Source organism: Danio aesculapii, chromosome 2 (assembly GCF_903798145.1).
Source record: "Danio aesculapii chromosome 2, fDanAes4.1, whole genome shotgun sequence".
Lineage (NCBI taxonomy): Eukaryota > Metazoa > Chordata > Actinopteri > Cypriniformes > Danionidae > Danio > Danio aesculapii.
The window spans coordinates 45,252,684-45,277,243 of record NC_079436.1 but is presented as its reverse complement, the minus strand read 5'-3'; the positions used below and the strand labels follow the sequence as shown (position 1 = coordinate 45,277,243).

Genomic DNA, 24,560 nt, shown 5'->3' with positions numbered 1-24,560 from the left:
GCTGTCACTTGTATTTGTTTATTTGGTAACAATTTGCAGTAAGGTTTCATTATATTTTAACATTAGTTAACATGAACAAACAACAATAAAACTTTACTTTGTTGCTCTTAGGTAATTATTGCCAATTATACAGTCATAGATTATTAAAAACTAACAGTTATTTCTGCCCAAGCTAGCCTGAACAAACAATGAACAGCTGATTTTACTTTTTATTATTAAACAATATTAACAAAGGTTAATCAATAATAGATATATAAATACCCATTATTATTAAATAATGAAGTATAAAATCACTTTTGTAAATAATTTAAGGCAGATACCAGCATAACATATGTCATTAAGTTTCATATCTCAATTAAAGTTCTAAAATTTGTTTTTCTGTGATGCCATAAAAGTACAAATTTATATTCTGCCATAAAAGTACACATACACACTCATTCACACACATACACTACGAATAATTTAGCTTATCCAATTCACCTATAGCGCATGTCTTTGGACTGGTGGGGGAAAATGGAGCACCCAGAGGAAACCCACGCCAACACGGGGAGAACATGCAAACTCCACACAGAAATGCCAACTGACCCAGTTGGGACTCGAACCACAACCTTCTTGCTGTGAGGTGACAGTTCTACCCACTGCGCCACCGCTCCACCCACACATTTTTTTGTCAGTGAAGCGGTTTTAAAACTAACTTTATTCAGTGAAGAGTTAATAAAAGAACTATTTTTTTGTTCACAAAGATTTTGTCTGTGATACCATGAAATTACAGTTTTGGTTCCCCAAAGAACCTTTCAATGACAAGTTATTAAAAGAACATGTTTTTTTTTTCAGTCAAGATTTATTAAAACTGCATTTATTCAGTGAAGATTTATTTAAAAATGTTGTAAAAAGCTTTAAATCTCAATGTGCTTTTCCTGGTAAAATAAAGCTTATAATAATAATTAATAATAATAATAAAACCATTTTCTTCGGCGAAGATTTATTAAAACTAACTTTTTTCAATGAAGAGTTATTAAAAGAATTACATTTTTTCAGTAAAGGTTAATTGAAACAAATTTTTTCAGTAAATATTTATTAAAGGACTACATATTTTAGTATATATTTATCAAAAGAGCAACATTTTTCCAAGTTTTTTTTTTTTTTTTTTGTAAAGCCATTAAAGTACAATTTTTTTTTCAAAGAACCTTTCAATGACAAGTTAACCTTATTGTTTTAGTGAAGATTTATAAAAACAAATTTTTTTGTGAAGATTTATTAATACCATTTTTTTCAGTCAAGATTTATAAAAAAAAAATTCAGTTAAAATTTATTAAAACATTTTTTTTCAGTGAAGAGTTATTAAAACTACATTTTTTTCAGTCAAGATTTATTAAAACAATATTTTTCAGTGAAGATTTATAAAAGCTACTTTTTTCAGTGACGGTTTATTAAAAGAACTACATATTTAAGTAAATATCAAAAGAACTACTTTTTTTTTTTTATATTTTAAGGTCTCAGATTTTTTTCTGTGATGCCATAAAAATACACATTTTGTTCCCCAAAGAATCTTTCATTGAAAAATTTATAAAAGAACCGTATTTTTTTTCAGTGAAGATTTATTAAACCAATTTTTTTCAGTGAAGATTTATTAAAACAAATTTTTTTTCAGTGAAGAGTTATTAAAACTACATTTATTTTCAATGAAGTTATTAAAACAAAATTTTTATTTTCAGTGAAGATTTATTTTTAAAAACAGTATTTTTCTGTGAATATTTACAAAAAGAACAAAATTTTTTCAGTGAACATTTATTAAAGATTTATTACTACATTTTTTTATTCTTATTTTTTCCTCATTAAAGAAGCATTTGTGTAAAAGTTCCTTAAATTCTTCATGATAAAGAAGCTTTATTTTTAAGAGTGCTGATTATATTTATTGTCTAAACCATTAATTTCATTGATGGCACTGATTATTTATTTTAAAAAATTACATTGATCCCGTCGGAAATTCATAGAAATCTTCAAAGAGTAGTAAGATAATTATAGATGTGGAATATCCCACTTATATTTTACACAAGTCTACCTGACCTAGTAATATTTCTGTGTGATTTCCCCCCCGTCTTCCACGTTCGGTGACGGTGGCATGTGGTCCGCAAATTCCCCGCACAACTGCTATATAATTGTCGATTTTTAGGGATGCCAGATAAGGTGGACTGAGCAAACTCCTCTTCTCCAACATCCTCAAAACTGCTGCTGTCCGTGCAACTTTATACTAAATATTTATATCAATTTCATTAGTCTTTTTGGACTCGAAAGTGTCTTATTTCCGTCCCATGATGAGCAAACTGGTCCTGACGTCATCTGCGCTGCTTCTGCTGCTGTGTGTCTGTGTCAACCTGAGTCAAAGCAGTGAGTAAACCTGACTTTTATCTCACACTCAAGTGTTTTCTCTGTTCTTTGAGTTCACAAGGCTGCTCTCGAAATGTAACCACAGGCCTTTGTGAACAGATAGAAACTGGATCACTAGTTGAATGCTGTCATGCTTGATGATTAGAGATTTTGCAATTCCTTTGATGACTTGAGTCAAAGCAGCATGATGAATTTATGTACACCGAAAAAAAATTATTCATTGGATGTACTGAATTTTACTGAGTTTAAACAAACAAATTAAGCTAAACATTACTACATTTCATATGTTTGTTTAAATTCACCCCATATAAATTAATTGCAAACTATTACCTTAAAACCAATAAATCCAATTAATCTTTTTTTTTTCAGTGTAGTGGAATAAAGAAAAAAAAAACTTAATATTGTTAGCTTTTTTAAATTACAGTGTCATCATCTAAGCATTTAAATTCTTTCTTTATTAATATGCATTTAATTATAGCTACACTGAATCTATTATAGATTTCTTTATTTTTAATTGTTAATTTTTATTTTTAATATGCAGTGCATGTTTATCAGTTGTATATAAATTATTTCTGTAATAGGACAAACAAGTAGATGTCAATAGCATAGAAAAGTACACTAAGATTTTTGTGCAGATTTTTAATTGGTTGTTTCTTTGTTTCCTGTTTCATTTATTGTATAATGTAAATATGCATCACATTGGGTTTATTAAATGATTATTATAATCAGTTTTCGAAGATGTTAACAAACAAGGAGGATTGAAGTATGTGTTCCAGAAAATACAATTTCACTTTTTCTTCAATGGTTATTGTTTAATTCGACATGTTGCTGGCTGTTTCATTGTAACTGTTTATAAAAGTTTTGGGAAATTCTGTGAGAAGCACAAATTAAATTTTTATGTGCACGTTCTTACAAATCTCTGGTGTGGTTATTGTTTTAAAATAGTGTTTAACATTTAATGCATTAAAAAAATAATTATAATGAAATAAAGTAATTATAATTAAAATAATTACAATTAAATCATTTAAATAATAATTTAAATTAAATTAATTAAATGTAATTAATTATACAAAATAAAGTTAAATAAATAATTTAATTTATCAACCTATTTGCCTATTTATTTGTCTATTTGTCTATATATGTGTCTCTCTGTATATTTGTTTGATTATAGACATATAAACAAACAAATACACAGAGAGACACATATATATGTATGTTTGTCTGTCTGTCTATATGTGTCTGTTTATCTGTCCGTCTGTATATATATTTGTCTGTTTGTCTACATATTTGTCTGTCTTTCTGTCTATATATTTGTCTAACTGCCTTTCTGTCTGTCTATGTATGTGTCTGTCTGTCTCTCTGTCTGTTTGACTTTCTATATATGTGTCTGTCTATATATTTGTCTGTTTGTCTATATACAGTATTTGTCTTTCTGTGTGTATCTGTCTGTCTGTCTGTCTGTCTGTCTGTCTGTCTATCTATCTATCTTAATTAATTAATTAATTTTTAGGGAGAAATTGTTTAGCATTATTTTAATTAATGATTTTATGTTATGTGTAAGTTATGGAGATTCAAAGTTTGGCCTAAAACAGAGAAACAATGACTCACAAACCCAAAAATAGTCATAGTATACACTGCCTGGTTAATGTTTAATGATGTTTAATATTTAAATAATTAAATCATTTTAATAATTAGAATTAAATCACTTAAATAATTGTTTAAAGTAAAAGTAATTTATAAAATAAAATTAATTATATAAAATAAAGTTAATTAATTAAATTAATTAATTAATCCATCCATCCATCCATCTATTTGTCTGTCTGTTTTTAGGGAGAAATGATTGAGCTTTATTATTATTCATGATTGATTGCATGTTCTCCCTGCGTTCGTGTTGGTTTCCTCCGGGTGCTCCGGTTTCCCCCACAGTCTAAAGACATGCGGTGCAGGTGAATTGGCAAGGCTAAATTGTCCATAGTGTATGAGTGTGAGTGAGTGTGTATGGGTTTCCCAGAGATGGGTTGCGGCTGGAAGGGCATCCGCTGCGTAAAACATATGCTGGATAAGTTCATTCCGCTGTGGTGACCCTGGATTAATAAAGGGACTAAGCCGAAAAGAAAATGAATGAATGAATTATTCATGATTATATGTTATGTGTAAGTTGGGGATTTAAAGACTTTTGGCTTAAAATAGAGGAACAAGGACTCACAAACCACAAATCAGTCATAGAATACACTGCCATTGAGGAGACTTGTGGATGAATAAATCTTTGTTTCAACAAATAAACTTTTGCTCAGATAGTTGGTCAGATGTACTAAGAGTCTGTTCTGCTGTGTGTTAAGGTCCCATGAGGTGCTGTACCATGTATTCAATACATTCTCTGCCTCTCAACCGACTGATGGACTACACATTGCAGGACACCACCAAGACCTGCAATATCAAGGCTGTCATGTGAGTAACAACAGAGGAATAGACTTACTTCCCTTTGACATATAAAACAGAACAATAAAAAAGAAAAAAGAAATTTATAGAAACAGCCCTGTTATTAACAGTGTTATCTGCACTTGGAGACAAATCTAATCTTATTTTAAGGTGGAGCCACTACCTTTATCAATTCCAATTACTAGTAACCCCTCATTTATACCTTCTAGGTTGGTATGGGGTATTATTTTTGCTTAAATTCTGTAATCTATTTTATTTGAGTTTATGTATATATTTTGTTCTCTTATTTTTCTTCTGTAATTTTTACTTTTTTAAATTTAAGGTTTTTTTTGGTCAATTCAGATAATGGTTTACATATTTATATGTAGACTCTGTGTATTGTGTTAGTAGACCAAAAAAAAAAAAGTGTGTGTACATGTATGTATGTATGTATGTATGTATATATGTGTATATATTTATGTGTATGTGTGTGTATATATGTATGTGTGTATGTATATATACTGTAAATGTGTGTGTATATATGTGTGTACTATATATATGTATATACATATAGACATGTAATTGTAATATAATCACTTGCACTTAATAATTATAGAAGGAAAAAAAAATTTTAATTGTTTTTTTTGCATAAGTAAAATGTGGAGGATGTTTTTATATATTTGCAAACATTCTCTAATTCTGTAAAAAAAATGCAGAGTATATGTAATTATGTAAGATGTTAGAGTGTGCCTATTATACACTGTGTGACTATTATACATTACAGTATATTTATTATAGATTATTATAATATATGTATATTTATATTTATTTGGCTATACATATACTATAATAATCTATAATACTATATATATATATATATATATATATATATATAGAGAGAGAGAGAGCGAGAGAGAGAGAGAGATAGATAGATAGATAGATAGATAGATAGATAGATAGATAGATAGATAGATAGATAGATAGATAGATAGATAGATAGATAGATAGATAGAGTAGTTGATGATACTTCAACTTAAATTTACAGTACTCATAAAGATTAGTTTTTTAACTCAAATGGTTTGTAGCAATCGATTTCCTTAAATGGTTTGAGTTGCCTTAATGTATATGTTCTAGTATAACTTAATATGTTTGCTCCTCCTCTCGTTAATCCATCCCTTTCAAACTCAAAACATTTACATGATTTAATGATGTACATATTATACCCTAAAACCCATTCATTGAAAAAAATTTAACTTTGAAATAACTCTTTGAAATAACCCATTGTCCATTACCCAGTAGCCTAATGTAATTAAAGATTAAAAATCTGTTAATTTCCTGGTAGCGATGTCAAAACATTTTTTCTTATCTAACTTAGGTATTTTGTTTTTGTTGGTAGTCATCTTAAATCATTTAAAAGCAGAGGTTTATGCAAAATGTGAAAGGAAAACTTACTGCTCATATAAATGATCCATGTAGTAGTTTGATTGTAACTGCTGACATCATTCTTTGGCATCAGGAAATAGTCTATATTTCTTTTGGTACACTCTAAATGCTGGGCTATTGTAACCCAGATTTGGGCCAAAAACATGCAAACCTAAAGTTGGTATTTTTTTTATTTAATTTAATTTACACTTCTGAAGCCAACGGTTGGGTTTGTCCATATTTGACCCAATTTTGGGTTTCAACAACCCAGCATTTTTTAGAGTGTATGCTTTTTTAGACTACACAAATCCACAGTAAGAACACATGCGCACTTTAATAAACCAAAATTAGCATAAGCACAAAGCTGTGACAATCAATTTATCTTAATCCATTTATGACCTTACTCCAATAAATGAATGTTCACAATGTGCATGTAAACACACTCTTAATTTCCAGGTGAACTGTTGCCAAAAACAATGTCTCTTATATTATGATTTGTCATATATAGTTCAAATCAACTATTTGTAATACAGTATGTGTAATATTTAATCTAAAGCCTTCTCTTTCTTTAATACAGTTTTACTACAATAAAGAACAGACAAATCTGTGCTAATCCTGATGACCTGTGGGTTCAGAAAGCCATTTCACACATCCAGTGAGTTCAGCAGTGCACACACTTACATACCCGTTCATAACACCTATCCTCAATACAGAGCTTAATAAGACTGAGCTGATGTTTTTTAAGAAAAGTCTCTCATAAGAGTTGCATTTTGTCTTTTGCAGGATGAAAAATAAGTCGACCTAATGTGGACACCTTTAAATCCAACAGAATAAACCACCAGTGAATTGATTTTTATAGTTATGTAAATTAAGAAAAGGTATTGACAGCAACAATGAATGTTTACCCTGAATTTGCTGAATTGATCGTGATTCTTGAGTTCTGCACATTTGTATCATTATTATTATATAAATAAATGGCGTTGACAGCAATAATGTGTCTCTTTCTTTTGTTTTAGCAACAAAATTAGTAATTAATGTTACGCTTTTCAAAATAAAGATTAGATGTTTTCAAAGTTGCCATTAAAGAACTGCTTTTGTACACTAAAACCCAACAGTCAACTTTATCAAATGAAATGAGTGAACTTAACTCAAAATGTACTGAAAGTTAATTCAACTCATTTGAAAAGAGTTTTGAACTCAGTGTTGAAGGTATTGTGTTAGTTAAATACCTCATTACTTCAACTTAAATGGAGTAAGTTCACAGTACTCATATAGATTAGTTTTTTAACTCAAAAGGTTGTAGCAATCAGTTTCCCCTAACAGTTTGAGTTGCCTTAACTTATTAGGTTGTACAGTACTCAGTTGGTTTGAGTTCTCTTCATTTATTGCATTTTACTGTGCTCAAATTGCCTCGTTTAGTCAAATGGATTAAGTTCACACTCCTCATTAGGATGTTGTTGTTGCAGTTGTTGCAAATGGTTTGAGTTACCTTAACTTTTGGGGTTTTACAGTGTAACCAAGTAAACCTTTCAGTTAAAAGTTCTTTAAAGTACCTTTTTTTATGGGGTCAAGAACATTTAAAGCAGTGGTGTCCAAACTCGGGCCTGGAGGGCTGGTGTCCTGCATATTTTAGTTCCAACCCCAATTAAACACACCTGAACCAGTTTCACTACAAACATCCAGGCAAGTGTGTTAAAGGAAGTTGGAGCTAAGCTATGCAGGACACCGGCCCTCCAGGACCGAGTTTGAACACCTCTGATTTAAACAATCTGAAGGCTCATTTTCAGCTATAAACAACCTGTTGTGGATTAAAACATTTCCATGGGAGGTAAATATTCTTTATTTTTGTACTGAGGCCAATAAAGATCCTTTTATTTAAAGCATTTCCAATATTAACTACTCACCAAACTGCAGTCTGAAACCAATTTAAAAGCAGCACTGGGAGCACTGACAACATTTCCTTTAAATGCAGATCTAAGTTTGGGACTGTTGACAGAAGGTGGCAGTATGTGCTCATCTCTCTGTAGCCAGTACACACCCAAAACATTATATAACTTTTTTTTTATTATTATTATTACTTAATCTTTGTAGTATTGTAGTATTTAATCCAGTGAATACCCCTTTAATTTGAAGTACTGTTTCTTTGTCCAGTTCTGAGTTTTTACTTTTTAATTTTATTAGGTTAACAATAAGTCATGAAATATACAGGTTATATGTACATATCGACCCTCAAATAGACATTGGGGTCTTTACACCATGAATTCAATACTTAAATGTCTGCCATGTTCACCACATCTCAGTCCAACCGAGATATGATGCGGAGGAATAAAAGATTTATATCATGGATGTGCACTTGACAAATCTGCAGTTACTGAGTCATAATCATGTCAATATCTAAAAATCTAAAAAGCCTAAATCTTAAAATCTTTATTGAATTAATGTCACAAAGGATTAAGGCAGTTGTGAAGGTTTTAATGTGGTAAATCAAGTAAGGTGTACATTATTTGTAGTGAATCTACTGCATGTTTCCCTTTCTGAAGGAAATGTGTCAGATCGTTAATAACAGAATATTCTTACACAGAGTTCAGTGCGAGGGCTTCACAGCTTCTGTACAGGCTCAGCATCATGCATGGGGTCATTGTGTCGCTTAATAAATCTGACAGGGTAATACTGTTCACATACTGTTCCTTGTTTTTTATAAAAGAGGAACAATAGTTCCTCTTTAATAATAACAAGGATGTTGGATGTTTTTATGAAACTACTGACAACATCTCTTCAGTTTGGATGTCACTCTTCAGGTCATGTTCAATCTCACCTATCAGATATGTAAAATTTGGGAATGGACAGTCATATGCATTTTGATTAATGGTCTTTTTTACATAGCCTCCAGCCAATCAGAATAATAAAATGTAAAAGAATAAATATCTGTATATTTACATGTATATATGTACACACAACACAGTGCAATCAGACTGTAATCTGTATAAACAAAGATCATTTTCAGCACAATGCTTAAGCATTGTTGTGATTTCCTGGTCCTTTTCACTAGTCCTTCACTGACTGTAAATATTTGTAGAAGTATTTCTGCAAAAAAGCTCTAAATTGAAGCCATTTGAATTAATATATTAGAAATTCATTCATCTCATTATTTAAATAATTAGATGTAAGGGCTTTAGATGTATTCAGTCATAATATTTTGTTGCATTGCATTATTCATTCATTTTCCTTCGGCTTTTTCTCTTTGTTCATCAGGGGTCGTCACAGCAGAATGAACCACCAACTTATCCAGCATATGTTTTAAACACAGCACATGTTTAACCCAGCACGGGGAAACATCCATACACACTCATTTACACACATGCCATTTTAGTTTATTCAATTCACCTATGGCGCTAGTCTTTGGACTGTGGTGGAAACCGAAGCACATGGAGTAAACTCACACCAACACAGGGAGAACATGCAAACTCCACGCTTAAACGCCAACTGGCACAGCCGGGGCTCGAACCGGTGACCTTCTTGCTGTGAGGCGACAGTGCTAACCACTAAGCCACCATGTCACCTGCATTGTATTATGATTGTGTGCATTATCAAAGTTTTATTTACCAATTTAATGCATTCTAAAGTAAATGCAACTTCAGCCCCACACACTTGTGCACTGTTAACATATTTAAGATAAAGCTTGAAATCTTGTAGACAATAACAGAAGGTGGGAAGATAAGGCTTGATGATGAACTCATTATCCTGAACTCTGGGCATTCAGGATTCAAGAAAACTGCGTAAGTCATCATTTTCGTGGACAGCTTTAACCTTTAATTTCATTTCCACCGGTTTATCATGCTATTATTGTTCATTGACATTCTGAAACAGTAAATCTGTGAGCAAAGGTTCTGCAACAGCTGTTTTTGTCATTGTTTTAATGTCAACAAGAGAACATGGGAGAACAAATATAACTGGCCGTTCCCCAGAAGTTACATAAGATGAGATTGAACATGACCCTGAAAATGACACATCCAACCTGATATCAGCAGTTTCATAAAAAATATCCAACATCCTTATTATTATTAAAGAGGAACGTTATAAAGTTTATAGAAATCCTCAGCACTGATTGATCTCTAAGGCATTTGTCCAGTAAGCAGGTCTTTATCCCTTAATAAATCTGACAGGGTAATAATGACCCCATGCATGATGCTGGGCTTGCACAGAAGCTGTGAAGACCTCACACTATAATTAAGAATATTCTGTTATTAACAACCTGACGCGTTTTCTTCAGAAAGAGAAAACATACAGTGCATTTACCACTCATTTATTATGTATACGCCTGCACTAATACGTCCAGAACAACCTTAATTATTTGTGGCATTGATTCGGCAGGGTGCTTGAAACTCATGTTCATGAAACCACTAATGTGAGATCATTTGAGCTTTGTGACATGGTGTGTTGTTCTGCTGAAAGATGGGGCACAAGATGGCAACAGTAAAATATTCCTCTACACCATTACACCACCAGCAGCCTGAACCATCAGTACAGTACAAGGAAGAATGAATTCATGCCAAATTCTCTTTGTTTTCTGAATGTCAGCGGAAATTGGAACTCGTGAGTTTCTAAATAGTTTTTTCTCGTCTTCTGTTGTTTAATTTTGAGGAGTCTGTGTGAATTGTAGCCAGAGTTTGCCACTGTTTACTCAACAACATATAAGAGCGCGGGTGTGACATAGTGAAGTGATGTAGGTGTTCCAATGCAAGTCGACAACACAGTAGGGTTTCCTTGGTGCCAGTTGTTTGGCATCGGCTTGGCTTGTCATGGCCTTAAAAATACCTAAAAGGTTTTTTTTTTTTTTAATTAATTAATTTATTTTTCAAGAACTAGAAGGGGCTACAAGCATTGTTTTTCTGATTGACTGTAAATAGAAATAGAAGTTCCAATGGTTGGAGTAAAACAACATTAACGTCATCTGTGCATGCAAAGGTCCTGTACGATCATCTTGACAAATATTCTCTGCTCAAATGGATTATATTTTTAAATATTTAACACCCTGATCCCCAAATATGTGAAATGTGTATTTTATTGTTTAAACATCTTAATAACAGTCATGTTTGTTGTTCTTTGATGGCATGGTTGATGGGCTGAGATCATAGCTGCTGGATATACAACACGAACACTCATCAACTATTCACGAAACACATGAAAGTGGCTGTTTAAATGGGGGAAGAGTAAATTAAGCAAAGAGTGTGTGTCTGTTGTGAAGAACTTTGTCAGATTATGTGTAAAAGGATTGTCATTACCATCTCCATAGGCATCAGTGAGTATTTTACAAACCATAAATGTTTTGTTTGGCTTGAACACACATGTAGTCAAATGCCTGCTTCTTAAAACAAACATTGTATCAGTGAAAATGCTCATAACAGAAATCTCACCTCTGCCGGAGAAAAAGCTCCACTGGAGTGAGAGATTAAACATAACCTTTTTTAATATAGTAAGACATGGAGCACTTCTCAAGGATCATGACAGCTTGATCTAGAACAGGGGGACTCAACCCTGCTCATGGAGATCCACCTTCCTGTAGAGTTCAGCTCCAACCCTGATCAAACACACCTTAATTAGGACCTGAACAGCACTGGATAATTACAGGCAAGTGTGTTTGATATGGGTTGCAACTTGCAACTGAAATCCACAGGACGGTAGATCTCCAGGAGCAGGGTTGTCACCTCTGATCTAGAGTTTTTGCTGGGTTAGATGTCTGTGAACAGATTTGATCTTTAGCTGTGTCCGAAATCGCCTACTACTTGAGTAGGTACTACAGTTGAATTTGAATTTACTACACAGCCATTTGAAAGGTATGTTCTATGTAGTATGAATGTGAATAGTAAGAATGGAATTCAGATGTACTATATCTGCCATTTGTCATTAATACATGAATTCATGAATTCTCTGCATGGCATCATGAGATGGTGTAGCATTCATTGGATTACACTACAAAATCTCCCTGGAAGTAGTAGGTCGTCCTGGTAATTCTTGCCTACTGTTTTTTGCATATTATAAATTCGGATATACTACTCGGCTCACTGTTTTCATATACTAAGGAAGTATGATATTTTGGACACAGCCTTTGACATTAAGGGCTCTATTTTAATGATCTAGGTGCAAAGTCTGAAGCGCAAAAGCATTAAGGGCGTGTTCAAATCCACTTTTGCTATTTTAAGGGTGAAAAAATACGCTCTGTGCCGCGGCGCATGGTTTAACAGGGTTGTGCTTATTCTCTTAATGAGTATGGGTGTGTTTTGAGAATAAAACAATCAGAGTCTCATCTCCTATTCCCTTGAAGAGTCATTTGCGTTTTGCCATGGAGCATTTGCTATTTGCATGACAGTCTTTGTAAGTGGAAAAACTGAACCCTTCACTAGTGAGAAAAGTTAAACAGAGCATCTGCAATGAGAGAATGAACCCCCTCCAATCTGCCTTTACTTTCACTTTCTCTCTTTCGTGGATAAAGAAACGTGTTGGATGCACAGACATCTATTAGCCTACATATTTAATTTAGTTTGTTAAGCGCAAAGATTTAATTCAAAACTATTTCTAAATTCAGTTCTAATTTCCAGCAAATAATAAATGAACAATAATAATGAAGTGTTGTCAAAAAACTGAGTTATATCCAAATACACGCGATGCCCCATATGGTACAAAAACTGACAGATGGACAAATCTAAGCTTGTTTTTAACAAAACAAAAATAAATATGCATAATAAATAATAGTACTACTAATAATAACATTATACCAAAGCTAATTGTCATGAATAAACTGAAAAAAGCCCCCCTAGATGAAGAGGATATGAAGGCAGTGGTTTTTATGTAGAAATTAATATTTTTAAAAGTATTTTTTTTTCATTTGTAAAGATATTTGTGTATTGCTGTACATCCTGCATGTTTTAAGCAATGTGTAAGCGAGGCGCACAACTAATGTGCTCTGCGCAGGACTTTAGACCTGCTTTCAGCTGGTCTATTGAACAGTCTATTTTAGTTCCTCAAAATAGCAACGCGCCAACAATCCACCTTAACACACCTCTTTTGTAGACCAGAAGACCCACAAAGTGGCACAAATGGATTTGCTATTTAAACAATGAGGCAGAAAACAGGAAAATTAGGATTGCATTGGTCTGAAAATAGCAACATGTCATGGTAACACGTCTTGCGCCTTATTGCGCTGGGTGTTTGATAGGGCCCTATATGTGCTTGTCCTTCTCAAGCTCCTATTAAACTTGCAATCTCTCTGCTGCTTGTCTGTATCCTATTAAACCTGCAATCTGTCTGCTGCTTGTCTGTATCCTATTAAACCTGCAGTGGCTCTGCTGCTTATCTGTCTCCTATTAAACCTGCAGTGTCTCTGCTGCTTTTTAGCTGAGGGGTGTGGCAGTATTGAAATTGTCTGAAACCAAGGGTATTTTTTGTCTTGCATCTTTTGTTATGCTGTGCACGTAAGTGCTGTGTTTTTAGATGCCATGTCAAGTTGAAAGAACTTCAACTTTTACTGGCTATCACTGTCAGTTCCAAAGCAGTGGACCAGTCAGAAGAGCTCAGAGGGAGTTCAAACATTCCAAGTTTCTGTTTACAGGTGGCTGAATCAAATATTTATTATTACCAATTAACCAATAACAATGTGCTAAGACAGCTAACCAGTCCTCGCACTTTTTTTTTTGTTTGGAAGGCAGGCCTTAATCAAACCCAGAACAAGCTGAGCCCTTGTGCTAGGCTGTAGAGAAAGATATTGTACCAATGTAAATTATGTAAAAAAAAAAAAAAAAATACGGTTTTTAAACCACCAAGCATGTTCTATATAAGTTCTATTCAAAAAACAGAATCAAAACTTTATAAAAGAGCAAAATAACCTTTAAGACCTTTTTAAAACACTGCTTCACAAAACATTTGTAGTAATTTAGTCAAAAATCTGATATTTATTTTGATGCATTTTTCCTCCAAATTAACTTTTTAATAGTATTTATTTTGTTTCATCACTGTGCAAATTAAGGATCTCGGAACATTGATTTATAATCTTTTTATTTTATTTCTTATCAAAGCATGTCACTTGTATAAGAAAACTCGACTCTTTCAAATCTGTTAATAATTATTAAAATAATAGCAAAGCAATACTTATTTCGACACAATGCAGTAGATTGTTAAAATTTTATGTAATTCGTCAATCAGATTTTCTGTTGAGTTTTCTAGGGCTCTTTTTGTACTATTGTGGGCTTAAATGCATTATTATAATTTTTGTCAAGGAAGTCAGGAAACAGATGTATCCTCCTAAAAGGTGTTTGTGCTGATGTTACCACTAAAATGCACAATATAATGATATTTGTAACTGTTATTGTTATTGGCAGTAGCACATTCTTCATTTTTGATCATTTTAAGAAGCTGTGCTTTTTAGTTAAAATAGGGAACAGCTCATTACTTATTTCATGGTTTAACTTAACTTAAGCCATGAACTTAACTTCATGGGTTAAACTAAACATAACCAAAGCCAGTAAACTGGCTGGTAAGCAGCTGGTTGGGGTTTTGTTAAAAATACTATTATTTAATAGATATCTGTCAGGTATATAATAACAATAATAATAATAACAACAAAATAATTTTAATATAATTTAGACAGTATTCACCTAAATAAATCAATCATTTAGATTTCATTTAATTTCACTCAACTTTCAAACACAACAAAAAACTAAATTCACAAAAGAGTTAAAACACCTCAGTATAAAGTAATAAGGTCAGTATAAAACAATCCCTTATTTTAACAGTACAGTTTATTACTGTAAGTTTATGGTAGAGAAAGTAGACTACGGTTATTCCAACACAATCTCACGGCAATTCGTAACTTTTTTTTTTAGTGGCTAATTCGTACGAATTCGTACGATCTAATTCGTACAATTACGATTTGCGTTGGGTTGGGTTTAGGGGCGGGGTTAGGTGCCACGCCTCCTTTTTAAAATCTTACCATTTAACTTACCATTAATTCGTACAAATTAGCCACTAAACTGTCAAAACGTAAAATACTTACGTTTTCTCGTGAGATCAGGCTGGTTATTCAGTTTTAATTAGCTTGTTCAGTTTAATATCAAGAGATGACACGACTTTCATCTGATGCATTTTAATAGAAGTTATACAACAAGAAGTATACAACAAACAGTATATTTTATAATGAAATTGAAATTAGTAGGTTATCAAAACTGATCTTTTCTATCTGAAATAGTTGTAATGTTAATGACAAGTATTTCAGTGATCTGTGATTAACATGTTCTGAACAATGTATGAATTATCATTCTTAACAGATGTAACTGATGTTAATGTATATATGTAAATTCTCAGAAAAATTGAAGTCAAATGTGAAACATTCTCCAGCTTTAAGCATTGTTACAACCATGTTTTAACCACTTTTCCATGGTTTAGTTTGCACTAATACTTTTTCAGAACTTTTGTCCAACATGAAACGGATTTGCACTCCTGGAACAATGTCCAGGCTGGATTTGTACTCGTAAACATCATAACTCTCATCATCTTCCTCTATCTTTTCAAATTTTGTGACATACTGATATGTTTGATACTCATCCTTTTTATCTTTTGAACTCGTGTAAAACCCCACCCATGAGTAGTAGAAGGCGTCTTTCCAGTTTGCGAAAGTCTTCTTGATAAAAAGCCGAGCACAAGCTTTACTGTCTTTGCTAAAGAGCTGCAGACCAGCATCATCCAAACCTGGACCATAGAATAGCTCGCGACCATTTGATAACAGTTCAGGCAGAAGATCAGGATTTATTGCGGCGCAATCTGATGGCAACATTGTCAGGGTTTCAACGCCCTCCCAGGGAGTAGTTTGTGCTAAAACTTTATCGTATTTTTTATCCAGCATAAAGCGAATTTGAAGTCCTGGAGCAATGGGCAAATTGGAAGTGTACTGGTAAATATCATATTTGTGTACAATGTAGTTTTCAATCTTTGAAAACCTGTCAGCATATTGGTATGCTAAATAGTCATCATTGTTATCTAGTGAACTCTTGTAAAAGCCCACCCATGATTTAGTAAATGCAGACATCCAGTTCCTGAAGGTTTTCTTGATGTAGAGTCGAGCGTAGGCTTTTCCGTCTATAACGTGGAGCTGTAGACTTGCGTCATACCCCTTTATAACTGTGGGCAACAATCCGTTAGCTTGATTAAACTCTGGGCCATACCAGATATAAGGGTTGGTAAACTGAAAATCAAAAAGGGATGGGTACAGTCGCAATCGAGGTTGGAGACCATTATTCAGAAGTACAGGAGTTTCTAAAGCCCCAGAAGACTCGTAAATATTAAACCGTTTCTTGACATGTGTATGAACTTCATTCGTTTCACTGGAATAAATGTTCTGGCAAATTTCAATGTGCACATACTTTGAGTTTTCCATTATATTTGTAGGAATCTCCCATATGAGTTTTGTGGTACCTTCTGCGGTTGCTTTTATGTCTAGCTTGATTCCTTCATATGTATTGCATTGCAAATATGGTGAGCGTTTCTTTCGGTGACTGATCTGACTGTATTTACAGTCACTGGTGCTGTATCCTGCCTCTTTCAGAAACTGAAGACATCTGTTATAGACTACGTCTTCTGTATCACGTGGTATTGAGTAAATATCATATTTATTGTTCTCGTCTAGAGTGCAGTTATGAGGGTCTCTGATCTGCAAGAGCAGTGCAGGGTCAATCTCATAAGTGTCAGAAGGATTAAAATCACTCTTGTGAAGGTTATGAGCCGTAATAAACACCTTGAGAATCTTGTTTGGTTTATTTTGTTTCACAGAGACGATGAGTCGGTCCATGTTTCTTTCAGGCACATTGGTGTTTCTGTAATACTTTCGGACATATGCTGGTAATGCATTAGCTGCGGGAGATTTTAAATTGCCGACTGAATAGTAACTCTCCCATGAAGCCAATGAGGGGAGAATATGCTCGATATTTTCATACTTGTGGAATCCGAAGTCGTCTCTAGTGGGATCAAAATTTGAATCAAGGATGAGATTGTTGTTCTGGTCAACATTCAGAACTTTTTGGGCAAACCAGAACAGCAGCTGGAGCCCATGACGTGGAGCAGACTTGGCATACGTGATGTTTTTCAGTTCGTCAATATTGTTAAGTTTTCTCACAGAAGAGACGCTCGCCAAGACAAGACAGAAGAGCAGCAAGAGTCTCATGGCAGCCATGGCAAAAAAAACCTTTGTGAAAAACAAATCACACAGATACAATTTGAGCTGATGGCAATTTAATGATGATAAAATGTGAATTTGAGATTTAAAAAGTTGAGTTTTAAAAACTGATTTTACGATATTTAATTTCATTACACAATATTATGAAAGCTCTTGCATCTTTATGGACATTTTAGTGTTATATACAGTTGAAGTCAGAATTATTAGCCCCCTTGAATGATTAGCCCCCCTGTTTATTTTTCCCCCAATTTCTGTTTACCGGCGAGCAGATTTTTTTTCAACGCATTTCTAAACATAATAGTTTTAATAACTGATTTATTTGATCTTTGCCATGATGACAGTACATAATATTTTACTAGATATTTTTCAAGACACTTCAACACAGCTTAAAGTGACATTTAATTATGTTAATTAGATTAACTAGGCAAGATAGGGTAATTAGGCAAGTTATTGTCAATGATGATTGGTTCTGTACACAATCGAAAAAATATATAGCTTAAAGGGGCTAATAACTTTGACCTTTAAATGATATTTTAAAAATTAAAAACTTATTTTATTCTAGCTGAAATAAAACAAATAAGACTTTCTGCAGAAGAAAAAATACTATCAGACATACTGTGAAAATGTCCTTACTCTGGTAAACATAGTTTGGGAAATATTTATAATTCTGACTTTAACTGTATACTGATACTTTCACGTGGACAGTTTATTGTGACTGCTGATAATGTTACTAATGATGTTTCTGAAGATTGAAATATTTAATTATTGAAGACTAAAAATAAAATTTTGCTTTGCATCCAGTATTTGTAAAATAAACAGATTTTTTAATAAACGAAATGGCATTATGCAACTTTTGATTGTTTTTTTAGGACTGATGCTTGTAAAGGAATCTGTGGAACAGAAGAAGTTTAAACTATTACTATTTATGATGTTTTAGGCACAGAAAAACTTTAAGGATCGGATTCTTTTTTACTTATATAAAATGTATGCACAAGCGTTAATACTATGTGGCATATAAGGGTACATTCATAAAAACAGATCAATGGTTTGAAGGACCAGTTATATCACATTAAGAAGAGATTTTTAAAAGTACTAATAATACATAAATAAAATCCTGACATTACCTCTTATTTTAATTAGGTCAATTTTAAATGTCAGAAACACATTGAAATTGAATATGTATGAAATATGTTTTAAATTTTCATTAAATATAATTGACAAATTGTAATCTGAATGCATTTAAACTCTCAAAAAATTTGTAAATGTAAAGTCAACCTACCTCAGATTGAAGGTCTTCAGTGGAAGAGCCTGCATCCTTGACATATTGAGGGTGTTTATTTATACAGTATGAAGGAGGCTGAACTTCACACACTGGGTGTGTCTACAAATAATAACTACTAGAAAAATAACTTCTAGACTAAGTGCTGTTAAATGAGTTTTTCTAGTCACAGAATACTGTTTGTGCATTAAACTATATTATTATACCATTATAAACCATTTATTGGCTCTAGTCCATTATAAATGCTGGGTTATTTTTGACACACATATTTATATAAAATTTGGACAAACCCACTTGTTGCGTTGATTTATTTATTTATTTATTTATTTATTTTATTTATTTATTTATTTTTACACAATTTTTTTAAAACAGTGGTTAGATTTATACAAATTGTAACAGAATTTGAGTTAAAATAAACCAATATTTTTGTGTTTGTCAGCCGATTCACATGTTATCATTCGATTGAATAGGCTTTATTAGTGGTTTCCAGCTGATAGATATGGGCCAGTAGGGGCCTTCTGTGCATACTGGTTGTCTCAGAAGGCTGTTCTCATCCATCCACATGAATAATCAGTTATAGATTACAGCTGCAGCTGGAAGTTAATGAGAATTATTTATATTATTTATAAAATTTCCCATTAATTGTAATTCAGTAACGTCTACCCCAACCCCAAACCCAACTGTCACAGTAATGTAAAAACAGGATCTGGGTCTTCTCTATTAGTATAGCTGTTTACCCATGATAAATATTTTTATTATTTATTAAATTTCCCATTAATTGTATTTTATTAACGTCTACCCCTACCCCAACCCCAAACACAACTGTTACAGTAATGTAAAAACAGATCTGGATCTGCGGTCTTCTCTATTAGTATAGCTGATTAACCATGATAAAAATTTCTATTATTTATTAAATTTCCAATTAACTGTATTTTATTAACGTCTACCCCAGCCCAACCGTCACAATAATGTAAAAACAGATCTGGATCTGGAGTCTTCTCTATTAGTATAGCTGATTAACTATGTGGATGGATGATAACAGCCTTCTGTGCCTACTGCTAGCTGATAACAACTTCAATTGAGTGATAGCATTCTAAGCGGTTGTGTATGTAAGCTAATAGACAGGTATGAGGCTATATTCGGGTCATAATATTTGATTTACAAATACATTTTTAGCAACTTCAGAGTGGCAGACTTTTTAAGAATGTTTTCCCACTGTAACTATCTACAGATAAAGCTTACAGTACTTTTTTTTAAGTTACTTTAGTAGGCTTGGCGATAACAGACGTTGGGGTTGAAGAAAGACTTGATGATGAGCTCTTCTGAACAGGACATTCAGGATTTATAAAAACTGCTAAAGTCATCATGGTTATGACAGCCATAACCTTTAGTTTCATTTCCCCTGTGTATCATGTTTTTATTGTTCATTGGGATCATAACAGGGTGAATTGATAGAATGATGAGGAATGTTTCATTTTTGAGTGAAATCCCTTAAATGTCTCCATTGTTAATGTTTCTGTATAACAATTTGAAAGAACAGTTGTCAATGTCTGTAATGTTTAATCTAGGACCGTTAGAACCTCTTCTGACATACTCTGGTAGTTCAGCAGTGTGCACTTACTTTCTTATACTAAAATGAGAAGAAATACAGTGCGTTTTCAAATGAGATCAGACGATCATGACTGCTGAAGTGATTCCAGTTGTGCGATTTTTTTTTTTTTTTTTTTTTTTTTTTTTTTTTTTTTTTTTTTTTTTTTTTTTTTTTTTTTTTTTTTTTTTTTTTTTTTTTTTTTTTTTTGGTATTTATCTTCAGAAAATTACTGAAGGCATATATCATGTTTTCATAACGATCTAATGTGGCAATAAGATCATAATGGACTGTGTATTTACACAGTGGCCATACTTATCTATGTAAACACACTAAAAAACAACATAAACATTATAGCAGACACTGTAAAAAGCTCATTCTCAGCCACCAGACATTACTGACATGGTATTTGAGTGTCATCGAGTGTCAGAACGTTGTAGGACTGCTTTACAGGAGCTTTATTAGGGATTATAGATCACAAAATTTAGCAGGGTTTTTTTTTTAAGCGTTTTCTTTTTTTTTTTAAAGCATGACGGTAAAACATGAACGCGGTTATGAATGTATTAAAACGTGTTTGTTTTTAGTAAAAATTCGTAATAATGACAAAAAATATTAATTTGTGGCTCTCCTTACTTCCGGGTTCAGCAATGCTGTGGCTGGAGTATTCTGGGAAATTTTCGTACCCCTTGGTTTCGAGTGTGGCCCTGAAAAATCTTCATTCGAAGGGCTGTTCACCCCTTCCCCTTAGCCCTATGCCTTCAAGCTAAAGAGAATTGGGACACCCCTACCCCCTTGGCGTGCACACGCAGAACGAGGGGTAGGGGTAAGGGCTAAGGGGTAGAATTGGGATTGGGCCTTACTTTTGGGTTAAATTTTGAGATTTCTGAGTCCATTTCAAAAGTGCGTGTGTTCATGTGTGTGTGTCAGGATAGAGGGTTTTTTTTCTTTGAAATGTCTTTGAAGACAGGACAACTCTAGGTCTGGCCAGCATCTTGGTAGATAAGATGTCACAGAGTGACTTTTACCTGCACACTTGCTGAAACCAGGGGTCATAAACTCACGTAGAACAAAACCAGATCCTTTTAGGGGTCACAACGAAATTTTACCTCCGGACTGTATGTTACATACCTTTAAAAGTGTTAAATTAACACTGTAAGGTTCTTACTCAGATTGTTTCCGACAACTATGATTTGTCATAGCCTGTTTTTTTGTGTTTGTGTGTGTGTGTGTGTGTGAGTTTTTAATCCCTCTTCTAGGGATCAGATTCCACCAATTTGTTATCATACCATTTGCCCTTAAAAAAACAGATCTGTACTCCAGGCACAATCAACAAACTGTTAATTGTACTGTTAATTATCAACATTATCCGTCAAATACCACAGCATATTGAAAGGTGTCATAGCCATTATGATGTTCACTTTGAGAATTCTTGTAAAATCCCCCCTTGAGTTCTTGAAGATTTCTTTCCTGTCTTTGAAGGTCTTCTTGATTTAAAGCCAAGCACAGGCTTTACCTTCTTTATTGAGGAGCTGTAGAAAAGCATCAAACCAATTTATTCCAAGCAGGGGGAACATTGTTTGCATCATTACAGTCTGGTTCATAAAAACACTGGAAAAGAACCAGTAAAGTGAGAGATAAGGCAGACTATTCCCTTCATTACAAACTGATTCTTCATCCCACTCCCAGTGCATAGTTTTGGCTAGAGCATATAGTGGTTTTTCAGCAGGAAACAAATTTTAACTCTGAGAAATTGGCAATATACATACACTGGCCACTTTATTAGGTACACCTGTCCAACTTATATATTTAAGTGACTTTGAATGTGGCATGGTTGCTAGTGCCAGATGGGCTGGTCTGAGTATTTCAGACATTGGTGATCTACTGGGATTTTTACTCACAACCAGATCTAGGGTTTACAGAGAATAGTCCAAAAAAGAGAAATTATCCAGTTCTGTGGGCGCAAATGACTTGTTGATGCCAGAGGTCAGAGGAGGATGGCCAGACTAGTTCAAGCTGATAGAAAGGCAACAGTAACTCAAATAGCCACTCATTATAACTGAGGTATGCAGAAGAGCATCTCTGAATGCACAACACATCCAACCTTGAGTTGATGGGCTACAGCAGCAGAAGATCACACCGGGTGCCAATCCTGTCTGCTAAGAACAGGAAACTGAGGCTACAGTTAACACAGGCTCACCAAAATTGGATAGTAGAAGGTTGGTAAAACATTACCTGGTCTGATGAGTCTCGATTTCTACTAGGTACTAGTAAGGTGTACCTAATAAAGTGACCAGTGAGTGTACATTTGTACTGGTGAATATTATCATCCTCATTTGAAGTGTCAATCATTTCTAATCAGCACAGCATATTGATGTTATAGTCATCATTTTTATCTAGTGAACTCTTGTAGAAATCCACCAATAAGCAGCCATGCCTGTTGGCATGCCTGCAATGTTGCTGAATGTTTCTTGATGAGTTGAAGCTTTTCCATTTTTTGCAGTGAGCTGCGGACTTGCATCATTTTTCTTATTCTGACGTGATTATCATAATTTTGTACTAATAAAGTTGTATGAGTACAGAGAATCAACTTACTGTATAAACACAATATTTTTTTAAGTGTAATTTCTCACATTATAAATTGTTTAATTCTCAGCTGATAAAAAATCAATTTTTTTTATTTTACAATGATAGGTCACATCACTGCAATTCATTTACAGGATATCCACAGGGTGTTAAACTCTTAAAATTTCTTAAATTTCAAAAGCTAATTTTTAGGCCTTAAAAAGTCTTAAATCTATAGAAATGTTGTGTTGTAGGTCTTGAATCATTTATAACAGGTCTTAATTTTCCTTTGTTGATGTATAGCTAGCCAATCTGGCTATTAACACAAATACAATCACCAACAATCCTAATCTCAATTAAACTTTTCACTTTTTATTTAAAAATAGCATTTAATTACTTTTCTTATAGTAACATTTGTTTAAAAGTTCATTTATTTACTGCAGAGGATACTTGACCTATATTTTTAATATTGTTAAATTATTACTATTGTATTATTAAATTATAATCATTTTTTTAAAGGGAAAGTCAAAATCTTTTCCAACTGGGATAATTGAAAAAAAATATCCTTAGCAATTAGTTCTGTATGTCTAGAAATTCATTCATAATTGTCTTAAAAATGTCTTACGTCTTAAATTTAACTTGGTGAAACCTGCAGAAACCCTGATTTATTATATACGTACATTTACAAGAGGGGTCTGGATGCAGACTTGGTGCAGTTGCAATCTGAGCTGCATGCAATGCTTTTTAATGCGCTCACCTAACCCCAACCCCTCACAGTGACGTCACCAACTCCATTGAGTGCATTGTGTCTGACATTGCATCTCTGAGATATGCAATCTCAGCTTGCATGATCAAGGCTACATCCAGACACTATTTTACTTTACTTTTCCCTCATAATAAAAATATAGTTTGGATTACGTGTTGATATAAAAGAATTAAAATAATGCAATTTATAATTGTCAATTATAAATAAGTGAAAAGCATCTGTATTCATAATAGGGTGACACTATGGCTCAGTGGTTAGCACTATCGCCTCACAGCAAGAAAGTTGCTGGTTCGAGTCCCGGCTGGTCCAGTTGGCATTTCTGTGTGGAGTTTGCATGTTTTCCCTGCGTTGGCATGGGTTTCCTCCGGGTGCTCCAGTTTCCCCTACAGTCCAAAGACATGCAGTACAGGTGAATTGAATAAGCTAAATTGGCTGTAGTGTATGTGTGTGAATGAGTGTGTTTGGATGTTTCCCTGTACTGGGTTGCAGCTGGAAGGGCATCCGCTGTATAAAACATATGCTGGATAAGTTGGTGGTTCATTCCGCTGTGGTGACCCCAAATGAATAAAGGGACTAAGCCAAAGGAAAATGAATGAATGAATATCTGTAATAATAGTACTATAATAGTTAATGTGCTGAAAACACACTAAACAGGTGTCTATATTTTCAAAGTACTCAGAGACACCTATTGGCCATTTTAGGCTAGTTCACATTCTTCGGATTGCATTTCTTACAAAATGTACAAACCCTTGCTTTTTTAGTTATAATGTTAACCCTTATTAATTTTATTTTTTTGTTTGTTTAGATTTTTAGTAAATGGGAAAAAAATGGATAAAAAAATAAAATAAGTTCCGAGGAGCTCCACTCGGAGGCGCGCTTGTCGCAGCTCCTCCGCCCCGGATGACAGCGCTGTCCACGG

The 24,560-nt window shown here is 33.5% G+C and overlaps 2 protein-coding genes across 2 annotated transcripts; one reads left to right on the top strand and one right to left on the bottom strand.

Annotated features, from left to right (window-relative positions):
* The first annotated feature begins 2,137 nt into the window (after positions 1-2,137).
* Positions 2,138-7,221, top strand: ccl20a.4 (chemokine (C-C motif) ligand 20a, duplicate 4). Its single transcript, XM_056467893.1, has 4 exons — positions 2,138-2,388; positions 4,728-4,836; positions 6,806-6,883; positions 7,012-7,221. Exons 1-4 carry the CDS (start codon positions 2,313-2,315, stop codon positions 7,031-7,033), a joined length of 285 nt encoding a protein of 94 aa, XP_056323868.1. The 5' UTR covers positions 2,138-2,312; the 3' UTR covers positions 7,034-7,221.
* Positions 7,222-15,348: 8,127 nt separating this feature from the next.
* LOC130237073 (uncharacterized) lies at positions 15,349-18,759 on the bottom strand. The gene is made up of 2 exons (XM_056467882.1): positions 18,726-18,759; positions 15,349-17,455 (listed from the first exon to the last, which is right to left on the bottom strand). Exon 2 carries the CDS (start codon positions 17,441-17,443, stop codon positions 15,641-15,643), a length of 1,803 nt encoding a protein of 600 aa, XP_056323857.1. The 5' UTR covers positions 17,444-17,455; positions 18,726-18,759; the 3' UTR covers positions 15,349-15,640.
* Positions 18,760-24,560: the final 5,801 nt, after the last annotated feature.